At 36.6% G+C, this 18234-nt stretch overlaps 1 protein-coding gene across 10 annotated transcripts in view; it reads right to left on the reverse strand.

Moving 5' to 3' along the window:
- Positions 1-18234, reverse strand: part of PIBF1 (progesterone immunomodulatory binding factor 1) — a 197489-nt gene that overhangs the window by 178365 nt on the left and 890 nt on the right. For all 10 annotated transcript variants that reach the window (XR_012009976.1, XR_012009977.1, XM_072782813.1 and 7 more), the window contains exons 2-5: positions 17554-17857; positions 9435-9535; positions 7101-7299; positions 4373-4492 (exon numbers count right to left, since the gene is read on the reverse strand). Coding sequence is in view for 8 of the 10 variants with exons in the window: in XM_072782813.1 (XP_072638914.1) it covers positions 4373-4492; positions 7101-7299; positions 9435-9535; positions 17554-17805 (672 nt within the window). In the remaining 2 variants the exon portion in view is untranslated. The remainder of the gene's footprint in view (positions 1-4372; positions 4493-7100; positions 7300-9434; positions 9536-17553; positions 17858-18234) is intronic.

An 18234-nucleotide genomic window follows, 5' to 3' on the forward strand; every position in this document is an offset into this window, starting at 1 on the left:
TCTGCTTCCATCCTTAAAGCTCTATAGCCAATTCTCAGTAACAAAGCAAAACAAAACAAACTTCTGGGACATTAACAAAGTTATTGAATACTCTTTGAGGGTCTACTATGTACCAGCCAGAATAATCCTTTTATAATATGTCAGATCATGTTACATCTCTTCCTAAAGTACTGCAATGCTTCCTTTCACTTAGGGTTAAAATCAAAGTCCTTACAGTGACTTCAACAAACCCATTACTTCTCTGATCTTACCTATTCTCTCCATTCAGTCATTCCAGTCATATTGGCTTCCTCATTACTCCACAAACATCAAGGAACCCTCTTGCTTTTGCATTGACTGTTCCCTCTGCATGGAAGTTCTTCCTTGAGAACTTTGTTGTCTCCCTCACCTCCAAGTCTTTGTAAACTTCTAACCTCCTCAATGAGGCCTACTGGCTGACTCTATACAATTCTGAATATTTCTTCCCTGTTCTCCATGCAGCACTGATGTTTTTCTTTTATCCTTTGTAGTTTTCACCTTCTTCCTCTAAGATTTGCTTATTTATAATGTTTACGGTTTCCCTGTACTTTCTCTCTCTCTCTCTCTTTTTTAAAGATTTCTTTACTTTAGAGAAAGAGAAAGAGTGACTGTGTGCAAGTGTGGGGGAGGAGGAGAGGAAGAGAGAATCTGCAGACTCCCTGCTGAGTGGGAGCCTAACTCGGGACTCAATCCCAGGACCCTGATATCACGACCTGAGCTGAAATCCAGAGTCAGACACCTGACTGACTGAGTCGCCCAGGTACCCTTCCCTGTAATCTTTTAAAATATAAACTCTATGAGGCCAGAGATCATTGTTTTGTTTGCTGAGGTATCCCAAGCACCTAGAACAATGCCTGCCACATAGCAGATGTAAAACAAATATTTACTAAATGAATTTCATTCTCATAATAATGACCATATGAGGAAGGTGTTATATATTTTCATCCTATTTGGTAGATGGAGAAGTTGTAAGACGAGGGGCAGAGAGAGTAGAGAAGACTAAGTTCTTTTATCCAATATCATCACACCATTGTCAAGTTGCAGAGATAGAACTCGAACTAGTATCTGTGAATTTTCCAAATACTAGAGCAGTAAATAATTTAACAAATCATTTCAAAAAAATAAATCTGCCCTCACACAAAAATCCTCACAGTACACAGGTAAGCATAATTTTTTTATTATTAAATATTATATTTATTGTTCACTATACCTTTGTAAGAAAGTCTTTCAACTTAAAAATAGTCATTTTTCCTCAGTGTTGGGTAAATTGACCTGTATTAGCCCTTGACAGACCAGAAGAATCATACTTTATGGGTGACTTTAATATAAAAGTAATTCAAAAAAATAAATAAATAAAAAAAATAAAAGTAATTCTATTTTGTCTAAATCACAATCTCTTAATTTCTAAGACCTTTCAATAAGTAGACAACACACTGTTTAATTTCTTTTTTCCTGACTGTGATTCAATTCTGTTTATATTATTATTAAATTTATGAAAAAGCCTGAGACAGAAAACTGTATTTTCAGCTAAGAGGTGATAAACCTTTAAGAAACAAACTTGTACCTGGAAGGGTTCTGTGTTGCTTAATTTCTTACTTTTTTTAAGATTTATTTTTCTGAGAGAGAGAGAGAGAGAGAGAGAGAGAGTGCACGCGCACATGTATGCAGGCCAGCCAGGGGAGGGCAAAAAGGGAGAGGGAGAGAAGCAGACTCTGCTGAGCACGGAGCCCAACCTGAGGCTTGATCTCACAACCCTGAGATCATGACTGAGCCAAAATCAAGAGTCAGATGCTTAACCAAAACTAAGCAACCCAGGTGTCCCTGTGCTGGTTAATTTCATGTGTCAATTGGCTGGGTCACAATACTTAAATATTTGGTCAAATACTATTTATTTTGTTTTTATTTTGGTCAAACCCTATTTTAAATATTTCTGTAATGGTATTTTTTAGATAAGATAAACACTATTTTAAAAAGATTGTATTTATTTATTTGAGAGAGAGAGAGAGATGCAAGAGCATGAGAGAGAGAGCACAAGCATGGTTAGCAGCAGAGGGAGAGGGAGAAGCAGGCTCCCCACTGAGTAGGGAGCCAGACATGGGGCTCAATCCCAGGACCCTAGATCATGACCCGAGCAGAAGACAGAAGTTTAACGGACTAAGACACCCAGGTGCCCCAGAGATTAACATTTAATATAAAAAAGGGGTGGGAGAGGAAAACCATAAGAGATAATTATTAACCACAGAGAATAAACTGAGGGCTGCTAGAAGGGAGATGGGTAGGGGATAGGCTAAATGGGTGATGGGCATTAAGGAGGGCACTTGTGATGAGCACTGAGTGTTATATGTAAGTGAAGGATCACTAAATTCTACTTCTGAAACCAATATTACACTATATGTTAACTAACTGGAATTTAAATAAAAACTTACATACACACACACAAAAACAAATAATATTTAAACCAGTAGACTTTGAGTAAAGCCAATTACACTCAATAATGTGATGGGTCACATCTAATTAGGTGAACGCCATACTAAACCAAAGACTGACCTCCTCTGAGCAAGAGGTAATTTTGTCAGCAGACCGTCTTTGGACTTGAACTGCAATTCTTCCCTCAATCTCCAGCCTGCCAGTCTACCCCATCAGATTTTAGACTCATCAAGCCTCCACAATCATGTGAGCCAACTCCTTAAAACAAATCTTTCTCTCTCTCCAGATATCCATTGGTTCTATTTCTCTGAAGAATCCTAATGCAGGTTCACAAACAAAACTGTTTCTTTGTTCAAGAGTTATAAGGGCACTAAAAACACTCAGGAACCCTATGAGTCAAACCAGTGTTAATTATCTATGTTTTCCTATCAGTAAAATACTAAAAGTGTTATAAGCAAACAAAAATCTGGGATACGATGCCATTATTACTGACCCTTGAGAGTCAAAGGATTTGCTTACCACATAGTAAAATAGTATCACATACTAATGATAATTTTAGAATGTAAGTTTTTTTTTCTCTTTGGACCAAGGAATCATTTGTTCAAGAGAAACCAATCTTAGAATCCCCAACTGTTAAAATCATTTAAAAAGAGGTAGTTTGATATAAACAAGGTTAGGAAACTTTTCCAGCCCTTCTCCTAAAAAATAAGTCCTTGAGGGAAGCTAAGGTACCATGAGGTGCAATAGAACTAAGTTTGAAAACTCATTTAATCACCTTGTCCTCAATAAACCCAATGAACCTTATGCTGCCATGACTACCACCATGCTGGGCATTTAGAAACAAATTAAATGATTTGGCCAAGACTACAAAATTAACTACTAGCCAAACTGAGGCCTTCTAACTTTGTCCTTTATTATTTTGCAAATTTTGTAAAAATAAAAAGCTATCTTTCTAAAATATGCAAAACACTTTACCTGCACAATGTGGCAGGTTAGCAGAAGAAACAAAAAACCTCAATAGAACCTTGTGGTAGGGTTCATATCGGCACATCTGCCTCTCTGGCATCATTCCTGCTGACTTCATCACTCCTATGAGGAGAGGAAGGAAGATAAGCCTTTGCCTGTAATATTGGCTACATTAATGACCTAAATAGATTTTGTCTAGCACTAACAGAGCAGCAAATTAGGGCATCGAAATGTAAATTAAATTGTAATTACTTACTTCTGGATAATATATCTTCGGTAAAAGCTACCCTTGAAATTGAACATAAAAAATTCTTATATGCAACTTTGCTAAAAAATACATTTTTACTTGCAAACAGAAACATGAGCAACTTAATGAAATGAACAAACAGGATTATTTCCTCCATTTGATAGAGCAGGAAACATTAAATGACTTATTCAATATCACACAGAAAAATAAAAGTGTCAAGCCATCATCTAAGGTTCTAACACTATAATCTACTAGAGTTTAAACTCTTGAGGGACAGACACTTTTCTGAGTTCACTGCTGCCAGCACATGGCACAGGACCATGCGCATCACTAGAGCTGATGCTTATACCAGTGCACATGCTCTGAAAAACATTAGGAGAGCTAATGTATTTAATGAAGAAGCAAAATGATAACTGGATAGTGGCTCTCTTTCATATCACAAACAAGGCTAATTTGTAATAAAGAATCGAGAATGAAACAGTTATATCAAAAAAGCTCAACCATGGATTACAGGCCAATATCATAGACTTACTGTCAATCTTTAAGATGACTATTTCCAATTTAACCTTCCCGCTACTTGAAAAATCGTGTCGTCAGCATCTCCCAGTCCCATTTTCTATCGTTGACTTTTATATTCCTGTTCACAAATCTTGAGGAACTTCCTAGAAAAAAACTTGGGAGTTTCTTCCCATCAGTGATCAAAATCATACAAACCTCTGTCAGTTGTTTCAATTGAGCCTTGTTTTCACTTAATTCTTCTGACAGGTCATTCTTTTTCACTTGCAGTTCACAGATTTCCTTTCTTAATGGATTCACTAGTTCATAGAATCGAATCTTTAAAAACAAAAATCAAATTAGTAAGCAGTTTTAGAATCCAAGTTACAATTAAAATTTGTTAATTTATAGTACCCTCAATTATGAGTGATAAAATTATTAAGGTAACAAAAGGAAGCTGTTTAGAAGTTTTATATCATATGCCTGTATAATAAAGTTTTGTTTTGTTTGTACAAAACCAAAGCAAGGCAGTTGTTAACTGACCCTGACCACTAATACTTTAGTAAGGCTTGATGTTCAATTAAGTTTCCTCAATGCCAAGATAATCTAAATCCTTGACCCTTGACACAGTGTCTCTTTCTTCTTCAATATCTATATTCCATTTACTGCTTACTCCCCATCTCCTACCACTGCTCACTCCACCCTATCTGCTTGTTACTTCCTGAACACACGAAGTGCTTGAGTTTTGCTCTATCTTCTGATAGAAGAATTCTTCCCATATGCAAATGCATGGCTCATGCTTTCACTCCTTTCAGGACTCTGATCAAATGTCACCCTATCAGTAAAGCCCTAATTCCTCTAGCCTGATTTGAAATAGCCTGGTGACTGTTCCTAATCTCACTCCTGCTCTTTTCTCCATAGCATTTACAACAAACATTCTACATATTACTTTTAATTTATTGTCTGTATCATTCCACTTGAATGTAAGCTCATAAAAGAATTTTTGCCTGGTTTGTACACTGCTCTATCTCTACTGTCTAAACATAAGCCTACATCCTTAGCTCTTGGTGAAGCTCTATTGCTACCATTGCTGTACAAGGGATAAACAAGATGAATCAAGAGATATCTTTTATACCAGTATTTCTATTCAGTTCAGACCTCTCTTCTCATTCATAATTCTCTCAGAGGAATTTGTCTGCCCTAATCTAGTAAAGTGTTCCATCTGACAAATTTCTATAAAATTAAGAAGCCATGGACAAATTAGGAGAAAGTACTTATTCCTATATATCAAATAGGCATGCAATCTGCAATTCCTTAATATATTGCTGAATTGTAAGAGTACCACATCTGGTAAGAGGCTAGTCCTTAACACAATGAATTTGGGTATAACTAACTAGTTAGGATAATACTATTTGTGAAAACAAAAGATAACAAAGAACATTAAAAAACCAGAGAACAAAAATATGTGTAACTGCCACTAGTGGGATACTTGATATCTACTATATAGATAAAGTCACAACAGCATGTGAGAAATTTGATTTGTCCTGGACAGTACACTTTGGACAGAAAAAAATATATTTGAGCTATTTAAATAAAAATAAATAGGAACACTTTTTTAAAAAAATTTTATTTTACTTATTAATGATAGGCACACAGTGAGAGAGAGACGGGCAGAGACACAGGCAGAGGGAGAAGCAGGCTCCATGCACCGGGAGCCCGATGTGGGATTCGATCCCCGGTCTCCAGGATCGCGCCCTGGGCCAAAGGCAGGCGCTAAACTGCTGTGCCACCCAGGGATCCCGGAACACTTTGTTTTATATGAGATCATTAATCCAGAAACCTTAATGCAGTTGAGACCAAGAATAGCAACCACCACTCCCTCAAAAGTAATAGGTATATTTAATATTTACTACGTGCTTATGATGTTCTTTTTTAAATTTAAAAAATTTTTTTGTCTACTTATTTATTATGTTCTAAGCACTCTGCTAAGCATTTCACATACATATTCCCAGTTAATCTTCACAATTACCTCAACAGAAAGGCACTATTATTATCAGTCTTTTCATATATGAAAAAGTTTAAGCCTCTAAGGGTGAAATAACATCTATACATGACAAACCAGCAGTTCTCAATGTGTGGTTTAGGAACCTCTGGTAACCACTCTGCCCCTCTGAGACCCTTTCAGGAAATTCATAAGATTAAAACTATTTTCCTAATAATACTAAGATTTTTTTTGCCTGTTTTATTCTCATTCCCTTATGCTTGTTCAGTGGTGTTTGCCAGTGGCTACCTAATTGACGTGCAAGGAGATCACTGCCTTTAAGGTTAATAGAGTGTGCTTATATATTCTTGTGTTTTAAAAATGTCTTACTGTTAATTTTCAATATGGTAAATAGTAATAGATACTGCACATATAAACAAAAAAGCTTCTTGGCGTCCTTAGTAATTTTGTGAATGTAAAAGGATGCTGACATCAAAAACTTAAGACTACTGCCATATATGAATTCTATGTGTAGACTTGTATAACCAACACTGCAATACATCCTGAACTAGACGGACCACAAAGATCTCCTTCATCCTACCACTTTATAATCACACCAATTCCTCTCTTCTCTACTCTCCCTACCCACTGGTTACCACTAATCTGTTATCACTATAATTTCTCATTTTGAGAACATTATAAACCAACAATTCATGATAAAATGATTCATTTCTATGGACTATGTAGCCATTAACTTCATAATCCTACTTATTGCTTGACTTTGAAGATCAATGGTCAAGACCCTTTAAAATTTGGTGATCTGAACACCACTCACCATTTTCAGATCAGGGCCACAAAATAAAACAATTTATCAAATGGATACTTTGAAGGTATGGCTATTACATAAATGGCAAATTCTAAGTTGAAAACATGCAGTTTTTTAAAAAAATGATTTAACACACTTACAGATACATATTCAGGAATAGAAAGCTGATCTTCAGGAAAACCTTTTAGTTTCATATATTGCTCTTCTGTCAGCTCAAAGTCACGGAGGTTTCGACGAATATCTCCCGCCTTCTCTCTTAGCTGAGTATTTGTCTCTTCTAGTTGTTTCTGTCTCAATAAAATCGTTTCCATTTCTTGTTTCATTAGTTCTTGATATTTTCTACATTAGGAAAGAATTTACGGCAAGCTTAAAAAAATCTTTGAGATTTAATTTTCTCAAAGTTACCTTTTTATAGTAACACAAAAATAGGAAGTGAGAAGCTCTCTAGCTTTCCCCTTCCTACTGTATCACAACCATCAACATACAAATATGCTGTTATATCTCCTATCTTTAAAAAAATGGACAGTGGCCCCATTTCACTGCCCTATTTGCCTCTCCATAAAACAAAACTTCTAGAAAGTTGTCTATATTCACTCTCTCTGATGCCCTTCCTCTTAAACTCATGCCAATTAGGTTTTCATCTTTCCTACTCAAATCTCAAGGTTGCCAATGATATCCAGATTGCTAATGATCAATTCTTGTTCTTTTCAGCCATAATTAAAGGATTACTGGACACAATTGATCTCTTCTTCTTTATACACTTTCTTCACCTGGCTTCCAAGTCCCTATACTCTTGTCATTTGTTTCCCATTTTACCGGTGGTATTATCTCAATTTCCTTTTTGTGGTTTACCTTAATATTAGGAGTATTTGGCCCTCTTCTCTCTCTATATTTATTACCTTTGGGAATTCATCCAGTCTTATGACCTAAATATGTTCTATCTATATCTTAATGACTTCCAGATTTATAACTCTTGACCAAACTCTTCAAATACCTACATATGGAATGTTCTATCTATATCTTAATGACTTCCAGATTTATAACTCTTGACCAAACTCTTCAAATACCTACATATGGGTTTCTAAGAAGACAACTCTAACTGAACATGTCCCAAAGTGAACTCCTACTCTTCACTCACAAACCTATTCCACTGTGGTTTCCCTATCCCTTAGTTGACAGCAATTCCACCCTTTCATTTATTCCAACCAAAAATGTTGCCGTAATCCTTGACTCTTTATCTCTTGAACCTCACATGTAATTCATTAGGATATCAGCTCAACCTTCAAAATATATTCAAAATCCAACTACCTTTTACCAGCATCAGCTAACAAGATTATTGCAATAGCCTCTTCTTAACTGCACTTTCAACATCACTTACTCTGAAAATGCCTCAAGAATTAGAGTAGAAGCCCTACCACTGAATGCAGTGGTTTCCAAAGCACTGTCTCCAGACTAGTGGCATCAGAATCACCTGAGAACTTGGTGGAAATACAGATTCTCACAGCTCTCACCCCAAATCAGAGTATCACAGGTTGGGACCCAACAATCCTTTTTTAACAAGACCTCCAGATGGTTCTGATGCATACTGAAGTTTCAGAACTACTGATCCAATGTTATAGTGCCTAGTAACTGATCAGATTATCTTTTAAAATATCAGTTAAATAGTGAAATCTTATACAGAGAAAAGATAAGCACTTTACAACATATTTACATTTACTTCTAATTAACATACATAATTAACACTTGTCAAATTTTCTATGTAGATTTTTTTAAATACAAAGGTATGCTTTGCTTTTGTGTAAGTCATTGTTGGGAAGAAACCTGAGAGGATGCTTTCTATGGATTTGTTTGGTTTTTGCTCCCAACTTTTAAATCTGTCTTGCTTTCACTTAATTTGATGATTTTTTTTTTAGTCACTCACTTTTATTAAGTCATTCCAAAGAATTCATTATAGTTTTCATAGAAATAGCAGTATCTTTTTTTCCACTCCTATTTTATTGTTCACGTAACTTTTAATAAATTATGTAAGTATAGCAAGTGCAACTGTCACAGGCATATTTGAGAGTAAATACAATGGACCCTTAGTAGACAACTGAGCTGGAAGAAAGAATGTAGGTAAAATAGAAGATAATTCATACCTGCAGATTGAAATGGGCCATGAGAATTAGTGTGCTTGACAGAGCTAATGAAGAAAGGTTACTTCAGATAACAGGTTCAGTAATGGTGAGCTTAGGGAACGTCCATTGTCATTTATAGACTGCCTACCTCAGCGATGTCTGTTGAATGAATTCTGATTTTTTTGTATCTTATGTACTGTATCAAGTAACCAACTTTTTTTGTTGGCCTAGATGTAAAAATGATTACCATCACGGACTTAAAATTTATCTTTTAGTTTACGATAGTATGCATGAACAAGCAATGAAATTACTTTTAATGGCTCAATAGGTATTATTGTTTTTTAAAAACTTTCTTACTTGGCATCCTTTTGTTGAAAAGTCAATTGATTGTCCAATCTCAATGTCAGTAGCTGCTTCTGGTGAAGTGCATCATTTAGTTTCTCCTCCAATTCTTCAATCTTAGTAAAGAGAAAGAGGTAAATTATGTGGTCAACTTCCAAATTTATCACTAAAAATGTCTGAAAAATACTAAATATAAAAAAAAGAAAGAAAGTGCTTAAAAGAAACAGGCTAGGGCAGCCCGGGTAGCTCAGCAGTTTAGCACCACCTTCAGCCCAGGGCGGGATCCTGGAGACATGGGATCCTGGAGACCCCGGATCGAGTCCCAAGTCAGGCTCCCTGCAAGGAGCCTGCTTCTCCCTCTGCCTGTGTCTCTGCCCCTCTCTCTCTTTCTCTCTGTGTCTCTAATGAAAAAATAAATAAAATCTTAAAAAAAAAAAAAAAAAAAAAAGAAACAGGCTAAAGATAGGTAGAGGTTCCTCTGCAATGGTTATATTAACAAATTACAAAGTCTGCATACAAATGGTTTTCAAACTGTGGTTTAGACTGCTGCTACATATACGGTTTTTCGCCAGGCTGTCATCAGACTTTTTCCTCTTAACCCACTCTCATTGAGAAGCCCACTAACAACTGGGATTTTATTTTGGTGCCTCACCCAGGTAATTATTTCTCACTAGACCTGCATTTGTCCCTTTGATCCATATATCTCCAAATGAATACTCCATGGATGACGTCACAAATGTCCAAAAGAAAACTAGCCCTCAGCCTCACCTAATCGTACATTTCTTGCATCTCCTCAGTCTCCAATGCAAAAACACCCAAGTCACATTTGATGTCTACTTCTCCCTCACCACTTTTTCTAATCAGACACCATTTTGTTGTTGTTGTTGTTGACTTCATAAATAGCTGTCAAAACTGCTCAGTCCTCTTTGATATCTGCTGACAAGTCTTCAGTTAGATCTCTATCAGTCACCTCTCACCAGGAGTGTTTCCTTATACCCAGTTTTGTCAATCTCCAAATTTATCTTTCTTTTCAAAAATGTTATTAAAAATTTATTTCCCCAGTTTTAGATGCTTCAGAGGATCGTCACTATTTTCTTTTTCTTTCTTTTTTTTAAAAGAAAGTTTTTTTTAAAGATTTTATTTATTTATTCATGAGAGACACAGAGAGAGAGAAAGACAGACAGACAGACAGACAGAGACACAGGCAGAGGGAGAAGCAGGCTCCATGCAAGGAGCCTGATGTGGGACTCAATCCTGGATCTCCAGGATCACACCCCAGGCTGCAGGCGGCGCTAAACCGCTGCGCCACTGGGGCTGCCCACTATTTTCGAAATAAATTCAGACTCATGGCATAATGTACTAATACTTCTTGATCCTGCCCCTGGCAGCTCCTTCCTTCTCTTGTCACTAGCTTAAAAGGATACTCTCTCTTCCAGGCAAAGTAAGTGCTTGCCATTCTTCAAATATGCTGTAGTCCCTCTTAAGCTTCTATGCACTTCGGTTTTGCTCTTAGTCTAATTAAAAAATTCTTTTCTCTTTCCCTCTTAACCCAGGCAATTCTTGTTCATCTTTTAAAATAGATTAACAGTCAATCTTTAATATAGTCAAGTAGATTCCTCTTGCATCAACAAATTCCCCATCTCTACTTGAGATCATTCCTGTCATTAAGCAAACTACTTCTATCTTCCACTAAAAAGAACAAACAGTATACTCCCTTGATCACACCACTCCCTATACTTATGTACCATTTTTCTGCTCACCATCAGAGCGAAACCTCAATATTTTATCCCATAATATTCCAATAAAAGTATTCTGAATCACCTCTTTAATACTCAGTCTGATGGTAATTTCAGTATATTTATCTTAATTGACAAACATGATTTGACAGAGCAGACAATTCTATCTTATCTTGGATTCTATCCTCCAAACTCACTAACCACTCGTAGGCTTCTCAGGCTCCTTTGCTAGATTCTCTTCCTCTAGCCTATTTCTAAATGTTGGGACTCCCCTTCATATGGTTTGGGGCCCTCTGCTCTCACCAGATAATGTCATCTAATCCCATAGCTTTAAGTGCCATCTATACACTGACGCATATTATCAATACACAGCACACACACACACACACACACAGAGTCATGGACTTGCCCCTCAACTTCAAATCGACAATTCTGTTTTGGAGGATAACAGGAACCTAAAGTTTAACATGTTCAAATGGAACTTAAATTTTACTTTCCAGATAAGTCTTCTGCCAGTCTTCCATTTCTCAATAAATGGTTCCAGTAGATGAAGCCAAAAACTGAGTCTTACCTAAGGCAATAACCCAATTAACTGTCTTCTGCCTCTACCTTATCTGCCCTTGGTCTATTACTTCAGTGATATTTTGAACACAATAATAAGGGTCTCTAATTCTAATTGCCTAAAACCTGCTAGTGGCTTCTATGATTACACAGTCTAAAGCAAGGGTAAATAAGCATTGGCAATGGGCCAAATCAAGCTCATGTCCTCTGTATAGCCCATGAGCTAATAGGTTTTGCATCTGTAGAGGGTTAAAAAAACAAAGAATATGTGGTAGACCACATATGGCCTGCAAAACATAAAATATTTGTTGTCTGGGCCTTTACAGAAAAAGTTTGCTGACTTCTTATCTACAGTAGAAAACTCCCATTGCTAAGTGATGCTGTGTCACAGGACCTTGAAAATCTTCCATTTGTTTTTTGATCATGTCAAAATGCGATCTACATAAAAAAGGGACTGCCATATTCAGTTATATTCCCAGCAATATGCCTTAATGAATATCTCAAATCAACAAGACAACCACATTCCTCATAATTATTATTTTGCAAATCAAGAATACTGTTACTACAAGGACAGAAACTTCTTCTCTTTCCAGGGTTATAATTTTCACAATTTTAATTGACTTCTAAATTAGGTTCCTTAACTCAGAGATAATCAAACTGGGAAGATGCACCCCTTCATTTATTTCCCAAGTAATGAGGTACCCATATATCTCAAGTGAAAGACTTTCTAGCATTTAGAAATTGACAGGCATGAAGAATGAAGAGGAAAGGAACAAAGAAATAAAGGAAGGAAGGAGATTTAGGCATCAATGGGCAGGGGTAAAATGGAAAGCTGGCAATTCTCTAGAATCAGGACATTAGACCTAAGCTGTTACCCTTTTAAGTTCTCTCAGGGAGCAAGAGGGAAGTGGGAATCAACACTTTTAAGTTCCCTTGGAGAAATCTGTTCTTGTTTTTAGAAATGGAGAAATCAAATCAACATGGATCAAGACATTCCTAGTAAAAAACTATATTAGTAACGAACTGTTACAAACGTAAAAATGGTGAAAAGACTTTAGAACACATAGATTCACAGACTTCCTAACTTAAAAAGACTGTGACGAGTAGAAAAAATTTTGCTGCTTGTCTCCCAACACAAAGTCTTCTTTCTAATGTAACTCTGACTTTTATTTGTGACAGTACTGTATCCAGTTAAATACTTAACATTTCCCAGCTTCCCACTCTCCTTGCTGAAAGGGGTGGTCCTGCTATATACTTCTAGTTTACTGCAGTCACTGGCTTGAGCTTCTGGGAAAGCTCTTTAAAAGGAATGAGTCCTTCCTAGGGCTTTTGGGTGTCTCAGTTGGTTACGTATCTGACTCTTGGTTTCAGTTTACGTCCTGATCTCAAGGTAGTGAGATCGAGCCCTGAGTGATGCTCCATGCTCAGCCAGGAGTCTGCTTCAGATTCTCTTTCCATTTCCCTCTCCTTCCTCCTCTGGCCCTCCCCCTGGTTGCGCTTGTGTGAGCATGCTCTCATCTCTCTCTCTTAAATAAATAATAAAAATCTTAAAAAGAAATAAAAATAAAAGGGATTGACTCCTTTGGCATGTGCCTCATTTCCCCATTACCCTTCACCTTATTTCTTCTGCGTGTAACATGGATATAATACTAGAGATAGAGCAGCCATTTGTGACTTTGAGGTGAAAAGCACATGCTTAAAACAGCTGTGCATAAGGATAAAAGGAGCCTGGGTTCCTTACAATATCAAGGAGTAGCCACCCCAAATCTAAATTAGCTACTTTCAGATCCACCCCAAATCTAAATTAGCTACTTTCAGATTCCTGTTAAACCAGAGAAACAAAATCCTCCTGTTTTACAATCAGCCACTATTTTCTAAGCCTCGGTATTAGCAGCTGAACTTCATCCCCAGAACACTGCACAGCTGGTTCAACCTCTTTCCACATCAAAAATACCTATATCATGATACTTGGCCATTCAAGACCACTTGAATGCTTCCAATGACAGGAAGCTCAGTAACTTAAATCAGGCCATTTAAATGTTAATAGCAAGTATAGATTTACAGTCAGCAGAGATCTACTTTTTCTGTGACTTCTATTATCTATAGTCTGGTGAGGGAAATTTATTTTTAATAATGCTAGATGTGGTATATATGTACAATGGAATATTACTTAGCCATCAAAAATGAACTCTTGCCATTTGCAAGGACATGCATGGAACTAAAAGATTATGCTAGGTGAAACCAATCAGAGAAAGACAATTATATGATTTCACTCATGTGGAATTTAAGAGACAAAACAGAGGATCATAGGAGAAGGGAGAGAAAAATAAGAAAAAACAGAGAGAGGAGCAAATCATTAGAAACTCTTAACTACAGGAAACAAACAGGGTTGCTGGAGGGGAGGTTAGTGAGGGGGGGATGGGGTAACTGGGTCACGAGCATTAAGGAAGGAATGTAATGTAATGAGCACTAGATGTTATGTGCAACTGATGAATCAATAAACTCTACCTCTGAAACTAATAAAAAATAATGCTAAAAAATGAGATTTTCATCTTTGTATCCCCAGTGCTCAATGCACTGGTAAGCTCTGGAGAATAAATGGCCAAAAATTATGTTCCTTCATTGATCCCAGGCTGGCTCTTACTTTTTCACATTTTATGTCTCTGAAACTGGAATGCATCTTACAATCTACAGTACATAACAGTTTAACTTGGCAGTTTTTAATCTCACTGCTACAAGTAATTGTTCACTTTACAATCAAGCTGTCTTGGATTTGATGAATTATGGAAGACTAATTCTTCTACTGTATAATATTTCTCCATGTATTTGACAGCAGACAACCTACTCCCAAGGAGTCTCTAAGCAAAACAACCCTAGTGCTCATGGACCAAAAAACACGGGAATGTAGAGTAGGCAGCTATTCTGGAGAGTATTTTGACAGCACACTCAGTTTAATTAAGTATGCATATACCCTGTGAGCCAGAAATTCCATTTTTGAGTATACATGTCAAAGATGTTCACATAGGTTCAGAAGAGAAATGTTTATAGAAGGCCCATATTGCACATGGTAGCAAAAAGTTGGGAGGCAATCCAGGTGCCTATTTCTGTGGTAGTGGATGGATAGACAGGTAGACACACACACACACAGAATTGCACAGAAATTAGAAGCAGAAAACTAGATATACACATAGTAACATCAATGATTTTTAAAATAGCACTGAGTTGGGAAAAAACTATAAAAGAGATAAACCCTAAAACAAAGCATGCAATTTACATTTATGTAAAGGAAGAAAATAAGAAAAATACCCATTATCAAGAACAAATGTAAAAAAAAACCCATTAAAATAGATAATAGAGAGAGAAAGGGAAATGAACTATGAGAATACAAAGAATATACAACAGAAAAAGTGGCTGTGGCATGGATCAATAAAGATTAGGTGGCATAAACTCAGGACTATGACTAATTCAGTCTTCTACATTTGCGGTTTAACTAGAAAACTACAATAAAAAAGTGTACTAAGCACCATGTGGTACAAAAATAATAATATAGTTCTGAGTAAGTATATCTATCAGCTTGTGTGCATTGATTAATCTTTCCAAGAAACGCATGAAGTATATAAAAGTTGAGGGATTTGCCCAAAGTAACTAACTATTGGGGCTGGAGTTCAAATCCAAACTGTGTGTATCTAGAACTGTAGCTCTGATCTGTTACACTATAGAGTCCCTCATGGATAAGCCACCATTTCTAAAATATAAATCTCACACTTCAAAAAGGAGAGAAGCCATTTACAACCAAGCACAAGCAAGTTGAAAAAAATAAAAGTAGCCTAAAAAAATGTAAGTTTGGATGTGATATGTAGTTGGCACTCAATAAAATGTCTGTTGATTGAGTAGGTTGATTAATGAATGGGATATTACCTCTGCTTTCTACAGTGAGTTGGATCTATAGAGATTTTGAGGGGCAGAGATATGTGAGCCAGTAGCACCGTGAGAGTCCACCTGAGGAGTAACAGCACTATGAGTAAACCACTAGATACAATGACAAAATACCATGTGGCCTAATCTAGACCAAGTCAGCTAGGTAGGTAACTATACAGGCAACCTAAGAAAATGTTAGGAGCTTTCATTTGCGTAGAATACGGGCTTTAGATTTCTTGGTTTGAATCCTACCTGGCTCCATAACTTCCATCTAAATGGCCTTGGTATGCTATTAACCACTTGTGATTCTGTTTTATCAAGAGCAAAATTGGGTTCAGTCCCTCATTTAGGGTAGTTGAGCACTTAAGACATGACAGCAATTGTTCTAAGCACTGGAGATATGTGAGTACAAAGAAATCCCTGTCCTCATGAACTTTAAGTCTATTAAGAGAGACAAATACCAAAACAAAGCCAGGTTGTCCTATGAACACATATATAAGGCACAGGGAATAAAGGAGGTGAAACATGAGGATATTATTTTAATAGACAATAGCAACAATAACTAATAGTTTGTGCTCAGGAACTAGTCTTATTTTATTGATTCATTTAATATTAAAGGCAGGGGAGATCCCCCCTAAAAACACTTATACCTCACAGAGTTGTGAGGTTTAAATGAGGTAACACATGAAAAGCTCATAAAACGGTGTCTGGCAAAGAACAAACCCTCAATAAATGTTAGCCATTAATATTTCTAATAACTGTATCTAAATGATTTCTTTACTCATTAAGATCCTGGACACCTAGGCCATTGGACACTTCATTTTTCTAGAGAGGCCCAGTCAACAATTTTTCTAGCAGCAAGATACTACAATGTATTAGCATGATTGACAAGAACTAAAATAGAAAGCTGACTTAACAAAAACAGCAAAATGGGGGGGGGGTAGTGTTTAGGAAGAGGTGGGATCAAGAGCAAAAGAAAACATTTATTGTTGGAAAGAAAAATAATTTTCTTTTCTTTTAGAAAAAAATTTTCTCAGAGACAGAACTAATAAGAGCTAAAAAGTGTCTCCTCTCTTTTTGAAATCACTGTAAATTTCTTAGAACTAATGACAACTTTACCAAGTCTTACATAAAATACTCCATAACTATAGAAACCACACAAGCCATAAAATAAAACAAAACAAAACAAAACAAAAAAACCCCAAGCTCTAGGACATCCCTTCCTCTTTGGCAAACACCACTCGTTAAACACCGTGATAACTGAATGTATGCTTGGTACTACGACACAGTAACAAAACTAAATACCAAAGAAACTAAATCTCCAGGGCAGAGGACTATACAAACTCAATAACCTAATTATGATCTTGATTCTCACAATCAAAGTAGTCACATCAGGGTTAATTCTCAATGAAGCTGAAAACAACTTACAAAAAAACACCTAAAAAGGTATATCTCACACATGCTAGATTTAAAAAATTGAGCCTATAGGGCAGCCCGGGTGGCTCAGCGGTTTAGTGCTGCCTTCAGCCCAGGGCCTGATCCTGGAGACCCAGGATCGAGTCTGGCGTCGGGCTCCCTGCATGGAGCCTGCTTCTCCCTCTGCCTCTGTCTCTGCCCTGCCCCTCCCATGAATGGATAAAATCTTTGAAAAAAAAATTGAGCTTATATAAGCAATTCATCCGCACCCAACTTCAAAATCATCCCCTCTTTCAGGACTTTTTAATTTAGTGTACAGAAATAAAATTCATTACCTTTCTCCTTCCAAAAAGCTTTTTTAAACTGTGCAAGAAAATATGATTTTCTTCTTGAAATGATAAACCTATCATTTCAAGTTCAGATTACATAAATGTTTAATTCTTATTCTTTTGCAGTTTGAAGACAATAAAGCATAAAGATAACAAAAATCACGCCAGTCTTACCTTTGTAAGATAATCCACTTTCAAGTTGTCTATCATCATATTTTTCTGAGACAGCTCTATTTTCAGTAACTGAATATTATGAAGTAGTTCTTTACGTTCAATGAGTTGCTGGGTAATTTTGATTTTACCATCTCGCTCTTCTGATGACGAAATATCATCCGTAGGAACTGTTGTTTCTAAACTAATATCTTCAGATTCCAGAGAACTGGAGATGTTCACTTTTTTTGATGCCCTGGCAACTTTTCGAGACATTTTTTTTCAAAAACTATGAATTCGTTTTCTTCTCCAATTCTATTTCAGCTTTCTGTAGGTTAAAAAAAAATATATATATTTTAATTGAAGTGTACTCAAACATTCTCTACGGAAAGCATAAGCATATTAAAAAGATACCAAGGACTGCCTAAGTAGGTATTAGGCAATCCGGAGGACCAGATTAGTAAACCGCTGCTCAAGTCAAACATATTAAATCAAGCTCATTAAATCCTACTAAGCCTTTGTCCTTAATGAATCCAAAAACCCAATCTCTGGGGGGACAGGGATCTCACTCAGAGGAAACAAAGAAATGTTGGAAGTAAAGGATGAAAGCCCTAAGTCAGGGGTCACCCAGGGACGCTACTAATAAAAGCAGCACAGATTCAAGATGAGAGGGGTCACTTCTGAGTTGATCAAGGGAAGGTTATG

Source organism: Canis lupus, chromosome 17, assembly GCF_048164855.1.
Source record: "Canis lupus baileyi chromosome 17, mCanLup2.hap1, whole genome shotgun sequence".
Taxonomy (NCBI): domain Eukaryota; kingdom Metazoa; phylum Chordata; class Mammalia; order Carnivora; family Canidae; genus Canis; species Canis lupus.